The sequence below is a fragment of the Glandiceps talaboti genome, chromosome 16 (genome assembly GCF_964340395.1).
Source record: "Glandiceps talaboti chromosome 16, keGlaTala1.1, whole genome shotgun sequence".
Lineage (NCBI taxonomy): Eukaryota > Metazoa > Hemichordata > Enteropneusta > Spengelidae > Glandiceps > Glandiceps talaboti.
This window is the reverse complement of record NC_135564.1, coordinates 19465072-19480995: the sequence shown is the minus strand read 5'-3', so window position 1 is coordinate 19480995 and position 15924 is coordinate 19465072. Positions and strand designations below refer to the sequence as shown.

Sequence of the window (15924 nt, the reverse complement as noted above, 5' to 3'; positions counted from 1 at the left end):
GTACCTATGACAGTATAGTGTCATGTGTACAGTACCTATGACACTATACTGTCATGTGTACAGTACTAGTGACAGTATAGTGTCATGTGTACAGTACCTATGACAGTATAGTGTCATGTGTACAGTACCCATGACAGTATAGTGTCATGTGTACAGTACCCATGACAGTATAGTGTCATGTGTACAGTACCTATGACAGTATAGTGTCATGTGTACAGTACCAGTGACAGTATAGTGTCATGTGTATAGTAAAGAGAGAAAAGGAGCAGCAAAAGAAGGGAAAACAGTTTTATTAATCACTACAAAAATCAACAAGTCAATTGATCAATACATAGACCCGAGGGCATATGGTTGGATGAATGTTGCGGTACAAGTTAATAATCATTTGTGCTCAGAGAGAGTAAGATGAATACCGTACCATGGTAGGACATGTACAGCTCCAACGAGGCCATGAGAGAATAAATTGCATGATTATATCCAAAATGAAGATCGTAAAACCATAATTTGATGTCCGTCATTCATCGCAATCACTTACTCATGTTCTATCTCATGTTCTATCTATATCCCGATAAAATGTCATATTTCTACACACATTTATAGACAAAAATTACTGTATTATGTGTATATTGAACTCCCGTGTTTTTGCAAAGTATACAGATAAAGCATACTACCCCCCCCCCCACCCATCCCTGTAATTCGTAAATTTCACTTATCAGGCGTAACTGTACACATAAAATAATTATTTGTATAAGTCATAATGCACACATTATCCTCTTCACTATATATACACAGCACCCCCACCGTGCCCCACTACCAATCCACAGACAAGAAAACAAATTCGTGTACTAATTCAAGGAGCAAGGTTACAGCTTTTGTAAACTCAAATTACTCAAGTTGTATAACACACAGAGCCAGTAAAAAGTGAAACATAAAACTGTTTAAACAGGAGTATGGTTATTTCAAAGATGTTTCTAAGATGTTCCATCGGATAGGCACTGATGTTTACTTCAAGGATCTTTATCTGTGACACTGGTGTTACCGTTGGTTGTGGACATTCAGGGACTTCAGATGTAGGTTACTGCTGATCGAATGCTGAGTGTGATGGTTTTGTCTCTAAATTACCAGCTGTAAAAAAGTGTAAAGAGATGTATAGTTTAGTTTAGTTTAGTTTATTTCAGTAAAACAACAAGATCGACAGTGCAGATATACAAGTAAAAACTGGTACAAATTGTTGAATTACTTGGATAACCCACGAAAGTCAAAGACTTGTTTCCAGTGGGGTCCGTACAGTGATTCAAGAAAGTGGCAGGATTAGCATAAGTATTTGACTACATGGAATGGGAAAGAATAACAGATGAAAAGGAAAGCTATCGAGGCAAACTAGCTAATAGGGAATAAACACGCTGTTTCCAGTATTAGTGGTCCCTTAGTGTACTGGACAGATATGATTTGACTGCTTTTTTGAAGACATTCCTTTGTGATATCTGTTTTATCGATACTGGTAGATTATTCCAGTCCTTGATAGCATTAGCGTAAAACGTATTTGCAGCCTGACCTTTAATCATTGGCTGGTGAAAATTGTACCTACTTCCCCTAGTACCATAGTTATGAACAGAGGATACTTTGGTAAACTGATGGGACAAGTACTCCGGGCTGGAGTTATTGTATATTTTGAAAGCATGGTTGAATCGGAGCTGGCTCACTCTACCCTTGACATCCAGCATACCCAGGGCATCAAACTGATCAGCACCTATGTGTGATCTTGGCTCCATAGAAAGGATGAACCGTATTATTTTGTTTTGTGCAATTTGGAGTTTCTTTTTGAGAGTTGTGGTAAGAGCAGAGTACCAGGATGAACATGAATAATCAAAGTGACATTGGATCAGAGCAGAGCAAAGGGTTTTACGGGAGTATTGGTTGAGAAAATTTGCTTGTCTGTAAAGGAACTTAAGCCTTGAATTGGTTTTCTTAATGATATTCTGAACAATTTGGAGCCCTGATAGATTTTGATCAAGATCGAGCCCAAGGTATTTGACAGATTTGCTGGCATGAATATCATGTTGATTACAAGTTATTTTGAATTCAGAAACCTTACTTAGTTTGCGTTTCGAGCCGAATAGAATGAGTTCTGTTTTCCCGAGGTGGAGAGAAAGCTTATTGTCAATCAGCCATTTGTTACATGATTCAAGTTCTTTGCCCAACTCCGAGGCAATGTGATGCACGTCCTTATGTGACACTAAAATGGCACTGTCATCAGCATAAAGTAGGAGTTTACATTTGATGGAAATTTCCATATCATTCACATAGCATAGAAATAATAATGGCCCTAGAATACTTCCTTGCGGAACACCACAGTGAATATCCTTGATATCTGAATTCGTTTCATTTACATTAACTAACTGTTTTCTGCCAGTTAGATAAGACTGGAACCATTGCACTGATTCTATACCCATAAGGTTAAGCTTTTTGCACAAAATAATGTGGTCAACGGTGTCAAATGCTTTTTGAAGATCTAATAGAAGCATGCCAGTGTAATTTCCAGAAGCTGTTTGGGGTCTGATATAGTCCTGCAAATGAATTAAACAGGTATCGGTGGAATAGTTACCCCTAAAGCCAGATTGTAGGTGATAAATCATGCTATTATCGCTAAGATATTTTTCAAGTTGTACATAAACTGCCCTTTCGAGAATCTTAGATGTAACACTCAGTATGCTGACAGGCCTGTAATTGCCGACTTCCAAGCGACTGTTCTTTTTAAATAGAGGTTTAACCCTAGCAAATTTAAACTCATCTGGTACAGTTTCACTGGTGATAGATAGATTCACAATATGAGTGATAGGGACCGCTATAGCGTTGGAACTGTCTTTTAAAAACCTTGCTGGAATACCATCTAAACCTGTGCTTTTGCACACACTCAGTTTGTCAAGTTCAGACTGTATAAATTCCATGCTTACTGGTTGCAATGAAAATGAATTAGGAAGAACGCCTTTCTTATTGTAATAATTTTTGACAGTGTCTGAATTAACATTATAAACACCTGTTGCCCTAGGAAGCTTGCTTACAAGGGTCGATGATATAGTAGTGTAAAACGTATTGATATGGTTGGCAATTGATTTGCTATCAAAACACTGCTCTCCATCGATATTTAGGATGACATTACACTTATCTTTGGACTTAGCGTTATATCCTAAATCCTTAAACTGTTGCCATAGCTTTTGGGGGTTGTTTTTATGCTCCTCAATTTTATTGGACAGATAATCACTTTTGGCATTCTTAATTGACCGTTGTACTCTATTTCTGATTTTGCAATATTCTTTATAAAATACCTCGTTTTTTGTTTTCTTAAATTGAAGTAATACTGCATCTCTTTCTGAAATACATTCAAGGATTTCCGCTGTCATCCACGGTTCGGAACGCTGTTTCAGCCTTACTTCTTTAACAGGTGCAACAACGTTCAGAACATCGGTAAACATGACTTTAAACAATGACCAGGCCTCATTCACATCCTCACAGGTGGTAACACAGTCCCAATTTTTACTTCCTAATTGGCTAGTCAGCGTTTCCTTTGAATAATTTTTCAGTGATCTAATTGTAACATTTTTGTGGCAATTAATTGAACCTTTGACAATTTTCCTGGTGCAGTATATGAGAAAGTGATCGCTTATGCCAGTGGGGATGACCCCAAACTGACTTATTTTTTCAGAGTTGTTACACAGAATATGATCAAGAATTGTGGAACTGTTAGTGGTTACTCTGGTAGGATTTGTAATGAGTTGTTTGAGCCCAAACAAACTACAGACATTGGCATAGTTTCTATACAGAGATGACCTTGGGTGACGAGAACAGATGTTGAAATCACCTAGAATTATAATTTCACAATCTGACCTGATTCTAGACAAAGTATCTTCAAAGTTAGTGATAAAAGACGTTTGTGTTGGTGGTCTATAGCAAACACCTAAAACAATGGGTTTAGTTTTTGTCAACAGAATTTCTGTCCATATGGATTCTTGGTCATCAGATTCAAGTTCGTTTCTTGGGTTAAATGCAATATCGGAGCGAATGTACATGCATACACCACCGCCGTTCCTGTCCCGATCTCGCCGAAGTATGTTGTACCCGGGAATCTTCACCTCGTTGTCGGTGACTGTGTCATCTAGCCATGTTTCGCTGAATCCAATGATGTGAGCCTTGGACTTACTTGCTAGGACACGAATTTCTGATATCTTAGAGAGCAAGGAACGAGCGTTGAGATGAAAGCAGTGCAGACCCTTCTGTTTAAAACAGTCAAAGTTGAAACTAGAGGCGTTAGATATATCGTCTACAGGAACCTGGATATGTTCTTCTAGTGGTTCTATTACTGGGAAGGGGAGATCATTGTAAGAACACTTATTACAGTTATATGTGAATTCTATATTGTTGGCAACAAGGTTGTCGTAGTCTGACAGTGAAAGAAAACCAGTACATCTACAGTGAATCCAACGCTCACATTGGTCGCAGCTGATGGCTTTGCTTCGACTGGTCACCCTTTTCTCACAATGAACACAGGTGGATTTCAGTTTTCTTTGAGAGACTCGGTCAGGGTACTCTAGATTTATAGTTGGGTTATGTAGCCATGTCTATCTTCTGATTTGTGTATGTCATTTTAAGAACATGGCTATCCTATCTCGTAGTATAGAGACAGTGGACAATATTTTTATTTCATTAAGAAGCTTCGAGCCCCATCGCTGTAATTTTTTATGAATGGCTAAAGTACTTGGGCAAGATTTGAACCACGATTGTGCATCGGTCAACCCAGCTGTATAATTAGGGACCTGGTAGGATAGAGGTTGCAGTGTGAATGTTTAACACTATGCGCTTATAGAGCTCGAGGCTACAATGGATTGTAGAGATGAGGCTCCGAGGTAAAGGGCCGTTGTGCCACTATAGATCGTGCCGGGGGTGATAATAGTAATTTAAAAGCGCTTTGAGCATGGAGTGGAAAAACTCTATATGAAAATCTTGGTGAGTGGCATGTGCTACTTTTAGTTAACCTGGAAAAATAACTGTTGGATAATTTGATTTAGGGGTGGCAGAATGATAATACATACCTTGGTGTTCATATCCTGGAGGGGGACTGGTAGGTCGAGGATACATAGGGACGGTAACTTGGCCTGGCTGCAATGTCTGACTGTATGCCATCATTGGTTGCATACTAGTACCAGGCTGTATTGTCTGATTGTACATCATCATTGGTTGAGTACCTGGCTGTATTGTCTGATTGTACACCATCCCTGGTTGCGTATTTGGCATTAATTGTTGCTGTGGTAAGTAGTACACCTGAAAATGAAAATGACAATGACACACATTTATGTATTTGTATGTCTATACAGCCCGTATCAAGTTACCATTCAGTGGGTCTGTTTGATACAGCCATGTAGAAACCAATAAAGAAACTACACATGCTACACTTTAAGATACTAGCAAGATTGAATGAGTACAATTTTTTGTGAACTGCAGATATGAAAACATTGGCGCCTGTGTGTCTGCATCTAATTCCAGTACGTTTACATGGTTTATTTTATATTAGACAACATGTACCGAGAACTTGTGATCATGCTATCTTAGTGTAGAATATACACTTTCCTATTGGTGTACGTGGTTGTAGCAAACTGATCATGTAAACGGTAACTTGAAACGTGCTGTATGTGTTCAACAACACAAAGTTCAATGACAAAATCAAATTGTAAAACTTCAGAAAATATTAATGATTGAGACTCGAAGGTAAACGTTTTAACACATGCAATAACTCACCACTGTATTAGTCTGACGACTGCTTGTACCACAGCACACAGCTCTACAGCAAAATGCCGAGTTGATTATTGCAACTATTACATAGATGATTGGCAAAGCGATGAGGGTTGCATGGACGCCTTGCATATCTTCGTCTGGCTGTAAACGAATACAATTAAAAATTAGTTTCTTAAGAAGAAAGAAAAGCCTTATATTTGAGAGGGTATCGGAAACGTGACGGAGTGATGGAGATTAAAAAGAAGATTGTGCAAAGATGTTAGGCCGCTGTGAAAGGAAGATCTCATGTCAAACGATCTTTGTAGATACTCTTGAAACATAGAGAAGTCGAGGATATCAGAAGAGGAGTTAGCAACGTGTTCTTGATGGAGTGAGTTATTTGATAATTGTTAAAACCATTATGTAATTTTTTAATACATGAATTTGCATTTTTATAAATAAGTTACTTACACCACAATTGTAATAGCCGTTGTAACTAGATTGCCAAAAGTAGTCGCAGTCGTCAATCCAATTCATAGATGCTGACGCTATGCCCAATAAAGATGGGCTGAGTGACGCTGAAAGGATCGACAGAACCATTGACGTCACAATCTGTAAAAGAAATAACATATTGAACCGTAATCCGTACCTGCTAATAAAAATAAATCGGTAATGGTGAATATTTATCTAAAGCTTCAATCATTCCACATATTGTATGTTTTGCAATTAGAGACGACTTTATTTATGTAAGAAATTTGCATTTTATTCCCCAAAAACCAACACGTGTTATCATGACAATTAGAATAGTCCGAGAACAAATCATTAAGAAGCACCTTAAACTCTTTTAGTTACTGTGGATTGTATAATTATAAAGAGTTATAATTTTATGCAGATAAACTGAATTTATTTAAAAGTGAAAGACACAACATTGTACACATTGCAGACCAGACAAAGGTTTTAATGGACTCTAAAAAAGCAGACACCATTTGTATTTACAACTTATGTCCACTTGTCTCGAAGTCAGTTTTGACCCATGATTGGTCTTTCTAGAAATAAAGGTATTTCTTCATGAATCCTATATTGGTCTTACACTAGGCTTTGATACTCCTCATAATTTACACTTACAATTGCATTAATAACTTACGAGGCATGTTGTTTTGAAGTAGGCCGACGTGACACCAAATACTCCAGTCAATATCATCTACAAAAAAAGAAAACAAAGAGAAAATTGGAAATGTAATTTTCCTTTCCTTATTCAGAGGAGGAAACTACGAGTGATGCAGGGGTTCTTTATGTGTCAAGAGTATCTTCTGATTGAACAACAAACTTTTTTGGAGAATATTTTAATAAATACTTGTGCAAGCTAATTTCGGGGAGGGGGTTCCCATCATGAACAATTCTTAAACTAAAAACCCCTATTAAAAATGCTCTCAGTCAAATTTGCTCAGTAGTTTTGGAATTATAGATTTTTGACCTAAAAGACACACCTTTAGATCTAATTTGCAGATCACTGATGAAACCATAGTGTCATGAACAATTCTTAGACTAAACATCCCCAAGCACATTCCCAGCAAATTTCAGGTCTATCTACCCAGTAGTTTTGGATTTCAGTTTATTTTGACCAAAACTCATATTTCTTACCCAAAAACGAACACCTCTGATGCGTTTATTTTCATTTGAACACTTTCCCATCTACACATCCAAAGTAATGTCCCCACCAAATACCAACAAGGCAGTCGTTTACGCACACACACACACACACACACACACACACACACACACACACACACACACACACACACACACACACACACACACACACACACACACACTGATGGATTTCAAAAATACTTACCAGAACTCCACACCATATCGGACTCCCTACAAAGTACATCCCGCTTTCGTTCACGATTGTTACACTTCCTAGGATAATCGCCAGGACACCAATTATGATTTCACAAATACCAAGTCCTGCTGCCACCCTGTGAGCAAAGCCAGGCCTCTCACCATTGTTGGGTTGTGTTGACAGACTCGGTTGTTGTATTATCTGGACACTGGTTGGTGGTTGATGTATGAAACCTGTCTGGCCATAGGCTTGCATATTGATTCAGAGAGTGTATCTTAATAAGCTGGGACAAACAACAGAAAGAAAAATACCACAAATGGCACTGTAGCACAACTGTACAGTTTTTAAAAAAAAAAAGGTTTATCCTTATGCTAGTCCATCCTAACAGTATGTGTTCATTTGCTATATGACTATCCAGTTGCTTATCCAACCATGTTGCTATCTTTGTGATATACAAGATCATTTGGCTGTTGTTATGGGCGTGGTCATGTTGCTAGACATATTTGCAAATATTTTTGAATGTTTTTGTTCACTTGTGTATGAATTCCTGATATTATCTTTGCAATATATATGATAAGTTGGCTGTTGCTATGGGCGTGGTTATGTTGCTAGGCACATTTACATTCATTTTTGAATGTTTATTCATTTGTCTTGCAATTCCTGTTATCTTTGCAATATACATGATTATTTCGTTGTTGCTATGGGCGTAATCTTGTTGCTAGGCAAATTTACTCACATTTTTTTGAATTTTTATTTAATTGTCTATTAATCCATGTTATCTTCGCAATATATGTGATCATTTGGTTGTTGCTATTGGCATGGTCTTGTTGCTAGGCACATTTACATACATATTTTGAATGTTTATTCAATTGTCTATTAATCCCTGTTGTTATCTTTGTGAAATACACGACCGTTTTGCTGTTGCTATGGGCATGGTCATAGTTGCTAGGGATATTTGCATACATTTTTGAATGTTTACTCCCTTGCCTACCAGATGACGTTATTTGAGCAAAGTATACTGCTATTCTGTTGTTCTAAGAGCCTGTTCATGGTTGCTAGGGCCAATTGTATCAAAATATTTTGAAGAAAATCTCACCAAGTTTCAGTCTCATTGGCCGAGTGCTTTTTCAGATATAAATTTTAGACGAAAATGCACATTTTTGCACCTAATTTGCATATTACCGATGAGATCAATATATAAGCTTAACATTTCTTCATCTATACACCCACAGATGCATCCCTCTTAAATTTCAGCCCAATCTGCTGAGTAATTTTGGAATGATAGGTTTTTGGCCAAAAAGACGAATTTTATAGCTGTAATTTGTATATTACTAAGGGAATCATCATGTCATGAACAAATCTTAATTTACTCACATCTAAGAATATTCCCACCAAATTTCATGTCAATCTGCCTAGTACTTTTGGAGGTTTTTGACCACAAATCACATTTATTGACCCAAGACTCACATCTCTGATGCAATCATTTTCATTTCAACAATTTCCCAACTAGACACCAGAATTAACATGACATTCAAATATCAAAGCAATCGGTCTAGCCGTTTTTGACTTTAAGTTGTTTACACACACACACACACATACACACACACACACACACACACACACACACACACACACACACAGTCCAGACATACAGACATACAGACACTTTGCCATGCCTATAGTACTACTGAACCTTATCAGTTCAGTTGTGCTAAAAACTATATCATTGCAGTCATTTGATCTGTAATGCAATTTAACATGATTAATATGATGTGATGCAGTATTATATATTGCAATCGATGTTTTCACTTTAATATTAATTATAATAATATATATATATATTTGCATTCTATCTGTGGCACTTAGGGTGATATATTCAGTACTTTCATATTTTGGTGATCTTGATACCAGTTGTCTTGGTAACAGAAGTTTGTAATAAAAGAAATTCCATATATGCATTTGCAGGATTTGAAAGACTATATAAGTTTCTATTTTCAGATTGATTTTTATTTGTAAAGATCATGTCTGGTGTTAGCTATAGAAAAGATTCTGACGGTGTTACAATAATGACAATGACATATCTAATGGAAGTACACAGAAAGGTTTCAGTGCATATTTCGATAAAAGTCCAACAAATTAAGATGACCTTGAATTTTGACTAATACCCCGAGCTTGAATGGAAAAGTTCATGTAATCATTGCGTTCCCTGTACCCTAAAATATATATACACATACATTAATTATGTTGATAGCATTTCTGGGGCACGAGATATGGCGTTTTTAATGTTTTAGCATCACTCAAAATAATGTCAACGTTACCATGGAAACCGTCTCCTGTGAGTTTGCTCAAGAGAATCCAGAGGGGCAACATCAGTTTTCGGAAGCCCCAGATGTTGCGCTAATCAAAGAAACTGACAAAAATCGTACTTCGAGCCAGATATTTTTCTTCCCCAAAATTTCAGCCTTAAAATTGGCACCCTGACTATAAGTATAAGTGTTGTGTGAGAGTTTGAGTATGAACTCCACAAGTATCGCCTTGCCATCGACGGCGCCGCGCCGTTAATGAGCCTCGGCAGACGGCCAGCCTCAGCTGCCGAGTTTGACTCAACTACGGACATAGACAGGCTACCTTACCATAGCGGATGAATAAAGAGATCTCTTGAACAGATGGTGAATAGTTTGAAAGCAATCAATATCCGGGTGACAGCAAGGACAAAATGGCGTGATTTGATATTAGTATTTATACTTACATATGTACAGAGAAGTGATTAGGCTGCTCTCTTAGTACCTATCATTCACTTACGAAATTTGTTGCGCAGTGATATACATATAATTAATAACGTATGACCATTCCACAGTCGCAATTCTCTAACTACCAGGCTATGGTCTGATTGCATTAGAAAGACACCTACCTTTTCAAGTCGGGTGTCATGCGTCACTGAATATTTAGAACTAGAAGGTTAGAAAGGGTCACAAGATATATAAATATACGACATGGACACCCTTGAATATTAAACCTTGGCAATTGTCCAGAAATCCTTCGTATTGATATGTTGTAACCACGTAATAATGTCAGCGTGCTATGTTCACACAGTGTAAAAAAACAATGTCGTGACGTTGCCATTTATTTGGTGAGTCAATATAGTAAACAGAACCTTTCATTTATATACGGAAGCCGAGCCAATGACCCGCTTTACGCATGCGCAACTAGTGACAGTGCGTACGGCAAAAGGCGACGATTATTCACTTAAAGCTATGGTTCTGTTAGTTAATTAGTTAGTTAGTTGGTTAGTTGGTTAGTTGGTTGGCTAGTTTGTATGTATGTATGTATGTATGTATGTATGTATGTATGTATGTATGTTCGATTTGTTGTCTTTATGTGTGTATATGTCTGTACCTGAGTGTCTGTTTGTGAGTAGGTGTGTCTCTTGCACGGAAACATACTAAAACTGTCTTGGTATCAGCTGAAAGCTTAGTTTTCGCAGTAGTAATGCCACATCATAATATGAGGCATGTGGTATTATGCACAAGAACAATACAACGTTACTATTCGCTTAAGTTTGCGCAGAACTATTTAAAAATAAATGTGACTTTACTTTGCTATGATTATTCCCACAGGGACCTTGCAAACACTAATGGGGTACTTAGGTTCATTCTGATTGGCTATAATACAATGGAAACAAACACATCTATTGGCTGTATTGTTTTTGTTAATGAGTGTAAAAGTATATTACAAATTGTCATGTTTGCCGTATCCAAGAATGTAGCTTTCAAATGTAACAGTGTAGAAACAGGGACTGGCTTCATGTAATGACGTACAATTAGACAATACAACCATAACCAGGCCATCCTTTTGTTTCCATGAATCCTAACAATTCTCCTCCAGGACACAAAGGTAAGAATTATCATTCAACCATACCGAATCAGAAGTTTTCATTTAAAGCCAATATCCATTAATTCATATATTGGTTGTCTCTGATTGCACGCCATCATTGGTTGTCTCTGAATGCACTCCATCATTGGTTGTGTCTGATTGCACGCCATCATTGGTTGTCTCTGATTGCACGCCATCATTGGTTGGCTCTGATTGCCCTCCATCATTGGTTGGCTCTGATTGCATGCCATCATTGGTTGGCTCTGATTGCACGCCATCATTGGTTGGCTCTGATTGCACGGCATCATTGGTTGGCTCTGATTGCACGCCATCATTGGTTGGCTCTGATTGCACACCATCATTGGTTGGCTCTGATTGCTCTCCGTCATTGGTTGGCTCTGATTGCGTGCCATCATTGGTTGGCTCTGATTGCCCTCCATCATTGGTTGGCTCTGATTGCCCTCCATCATTGGTTGTCTCTGATTGCACGCCATCATTGGTTGTCTCTGATTGCACGCCATCATGGGTTGGCTCTGATTGCACGCCATCATGGGTTGGCTCTGATTGCACGCCATCATTGGTTGGCTCTGATTGCACGCCATCATTGGTTGGCTCTGTTTGCACGCCATCATTGGTTGGCTCTGCTTGCACGCCATCATTGGTTGGCTCTGATTGCATGCCATCATGGGTTGGCTCTGATTGCACGCCATCATTGGTTGGCTCTGATTACACACATTACCTGTCAGAATATATGGTGCTACGTAAATGTAATAGTTATAAGACACAAATAACTAGCATTACGGCAAATTTTAATTCTATCTACGTACGATTGTATGTCGAATATACCAACCAACGTATAAACAATGTGTTATATTTGTCACACGGTATACACATTTCTCGAACTTTTTGTCATGTCCTATCAGTGCATTTTTTCGATGCAGATCCAAAGAAAGTTAACTTTAAATATACTTAGATTTCTTTTAAGTTACATTTAACAAACTTACCTGCAGGATACTGGGGAGGAATACTTGGAAATGACATCATGATTGACTTCTTTCGGTAAATAAATATTCGATTGTTTACGTATTTGTTTCGCTTGGATGCAGCATACAAAGCTTCGTCAACGAAGTTCGAATGTATACGTAAACAAAAACTGTACGCGCAGCCTAGTGCGCATAACATTGGTCTCCAAGGCAGCTGTCTCCAAGGAGCGATCACGGTTTCTATGCACTCGCGCGCGTGCCATGGTGTGCGCGATTTGTCTCGATCACGTGATGTTCTGTCTATTGTCGACGTTTGTTCGATCGTTTATTACAATGACGATATCATTTTGTCGATGAGGGTCTAGTTCAGTCGCAAAAGACGGCTCGAATGATCAGTAGTTTCGTGAGTGGAGTTTATTAAGAAGTTTATCTTCCAACGGTTGATGACGTATACTATATATTGTGATGAAATACTCACCGTGATGGACTAAAGGTATTTCTTTTTATTACTCTACGACATCAACTAATCATATATTCGTCGTCATCATTTTCAACCTAATGGGTTGATCGCATTTAAAAAGTAATTTTAGCAAAACAGACTGAAGAACTACTTCATTCAAAGTGTATTTTCAGCATGTTATTCTTTTCACTTCCTTACCAGTGCTAGTTTTTCATAATCGGGTATTCTGCCAACATTGTAAAAACCATATCGAACATCGAAAATATAAAATAGAAATATGTGAATAATTTGTAGTGTTTACAAATACAGCAAGTTACTGTCAACCGTGATTTATGTATTTATTTATTTTTGAAGTTTTGAGATACACACGTTATGTCTTCCAATTGTAACATCGCATTTCCACCTAAAATTAAATAATACATTTATCCCTTGCAACCTATATATTTACTTATTTGTCATAAAAGAAAAGAAAATACATTATGTATGTATACATACATACATACATACATACATACATACATACATACATACATACATACATACATACATACATACATACATTTCAACTAAATATTCAAAGACATTGGCAATTTCGGAATCCGAAAATTTTTATAGCTTTTCACTAATCAGTTGTGGTTCCATTTCAAACTCTGTGTGCAATGACAATGTAAATGGCCAAATGAGTTGGAAATACATTACTGATACAACTACAGAGGTAAATGACAGTGAGAGGAGAAAGAGTGTGTGAAAGACATCTGTCTACATATCATGAATTATGCTTTGCTTAAAGCTTACCTATTGTGATGCGAGAACCTTTATATTAATTTGTAAGTTATTCCGCAGTGTAGCACCTTCAAATGAGATTCCAAATTGACTCAAAAACTGTAATACACAGACACTCCATTCAAGAGTCTACCCTCACATAATCAGATGCAAGCTATCTTTGGAGACCTTACTCTTTGACCTTGACCTTCAGGGTCAATTATCAAAATCAAGCCAGTTCCGTTAGTTCAAGTTTACAAGAAATATGAAGAAAAGATCTACACACAAGCATTATATTGGTGCTCATATCACTTGTACTGAATGGTAGCCATATTTGTAGTTTATTTACTGCATAACTCAAAAAACTGTGATACGTAGAGACTCCATTCAAGTGTCTACCCCCTATTATCAGATGTAAGCTATCTTTGGAGACCTTTCACCCTGACCGTGACCTTCAGGGCTAGGTATCAAGCCAACTCCTACCTTACAGACACATTGTAGTGTTTACACATTGCCAATTTCTTTTAAATCATGCTTCACTTCATTTGTTGTTTTTTATGAGTGATCTTCATACACAAAATTATTTATCATGTTTTTCTCTTCTGTTCTGGAAAATATGTTGTATATTTCTTTGGTCGAATCAGACCATTTGTAATGTCCGGGATGTGTTTGCAAATGTTCATTGGCATTGGTATCTTTGATGTTACATGGTATATTTAGTACTGTTGATATTGGACAGTGGTCACTACCTGGTTACATGTAATGACTGAACCTTAAAACTGACGACTGTTTTATACAAAGTACTGTCAATAAGAGTACAATCAACAGAACTCATTCCATTTCTTTCAAAGCAAGTGAAGTTACCAGTTCTGTCACCATTGCTTTTACCATTGAGTATAACTAGTTGGTTGGTCTTACATAATTGTATCAGTTCATCACCAAATTTATTGTCCACTTGAATCATTGAATCATGAATCATTGATTTAATCTTCTGGGATTGGTATACGTATTTGTCATATCATCAGCATCATCCATTATTATGTTTCTGTGTGTTGTGAGTTCAGCCTGTACTATTACGTGTCCTTTCTGTTGGTACTTCTGTATTTCATGATTGATGGTTTTATATGGATTGCGCATACTGTTGTGTTGGTACCACGATGAGTTGTCAGGTGGTATTTATAATGAACTTATATAGATTGCGTGATTTTTAGATCCTTTCTTCGCGAATATATTTTACCATTTATTAGCACTTGTAGTGTTTCGTACTATGTCATAACATAGGTATAATGTCAGGTGGTGTCTTGGTATCCTTTGTTAAAGAATATTCATTTGAAACGTCAGGATTGAATTTATTTAACAGGTCTGTTTTACTCATTATGTTTGCACAAACATACATCTACATACATACATACATACATACATACATACATACATACATACATACATACATACATACACACACACATACATACATACATACATACATACATACATACATACATACATACATACATACATACATACATACATTTATACATACATACATACATACATACCTACCTACCTACCTACCTACCTACCTACCTACCTGCATACATACATACCTACCTACCTACCTACCTACCTACCTACTTACCTACCTACCTACCTACCTACCTACCTACCTACCTACATACATACCTACCTACCTACCTACCTACCTACCTACCTACCTACCTACCTACCTACCTACCTACATACATACATACATACATACATACATACATACATACATACATACATACATACATACATACATACCTACATACATACCTACATACATACTGTCAAGATGCTATTTGAATATATTAACCCTGTGTTACGTAGTCAATAATTATATATACTATACTATATATACCAGAATCTTATAAAGTATTTGCAAGATGGTTAACACCATTGTAATTAATATATCAAAACATGTCGAGTCAAATCGCTGTTGACAACGTTAACCATGCCCTAAGTCATTTGTTAGTAGTGATGTGAGGAGATGAGTGGGTCTTGCGAGAGTGAAGGGAGAAGAACAGTGTGGTAAGGTATTCAAGATAATACGGTGGCACAGGGATGTTTACCTCGGTCAACACAATGCTGGTAGTGCCGGTGGTGCACTCATCTAGCAATTCCGGAGTTCTTGTCTTCTTCTCTGCCAATTAGAATCAAAGACGAGAAATAATTAAAAAGTGCCTTAACACAAATTC

General features: G+C 37.3%; 1 protein-coding gene across 3 annotated transcripts; it reads right to left on the bottom strand.

Moving 5' to 3' along the window:
• Positions 1-283: 283 nt before the first annotated feature.
• On the bottom strand, positions 284-10666 carry LOC144447435 (uncharacterized). Of its 3 annotated transcripts, none has more exons than XM_078137460.1 (7): positions 10524-10666; positions 7622-7895; positions 6911-6967; positions 6238-6378; positions 5791-5928; positions 5088-5316; positions 284-1125 (listed from the first exon to the last, which is right to left on the bottom strand). In XM_078137460.1, the coding sequence occupies exons 2-7, from the start codon at positions 7865-7867 to the stop codon at positions 1076-1078; spliced, it is 861 nt and encodes a 286-aa protein (XP_077993586.1). In that variant the 5' UTR covers positions 7868-7895; positions 10524-10666; the 3' UTR covers positions 284-1075. The 3 variants fall into 3 exon arrangements, with proteins under 3 accessions (XP_077993586.1, XP_077993585.1, XP_077993587.1); XM_078137459.1 differs by lacking the exon at positions 10524-10666 and adding an exon at positions 10362-10512; XM_078137461.1 differs by lacking the exon at positions 10524-10666 and adding an exon at positions 10415-10498.
• Positions 10667-15924: the final 5258 nt, after the last annotated feature.

What these genes read in the sequence shown, in the direction of transcription:
- LOC144447435 (XM_078137460.1), bottom strand. Translation starts at nt 7,867, where the DNA reads ATGCAAGCCTATGGCCAGACAGGTTTCATACATCAACCACCAACCAGT. An exon ending in CGATATGGTGTGGAGTTCTG is followed by an intron (nt 6,968 to 7,621) that starts GTAAGTATTTTT and finishes CTTTTTTTGTAG; the next exon opens with ATGATATTGACTGGAGTATT. An exon ending in TCCAGGATATGAACACCAAG is followed by an intron (nt 1,126 to 5,087) that starts GTATGTATTATC and finishes ACTTTTTTACAG; the next exon opens with CTGGTAATTTAGAGACAAAA.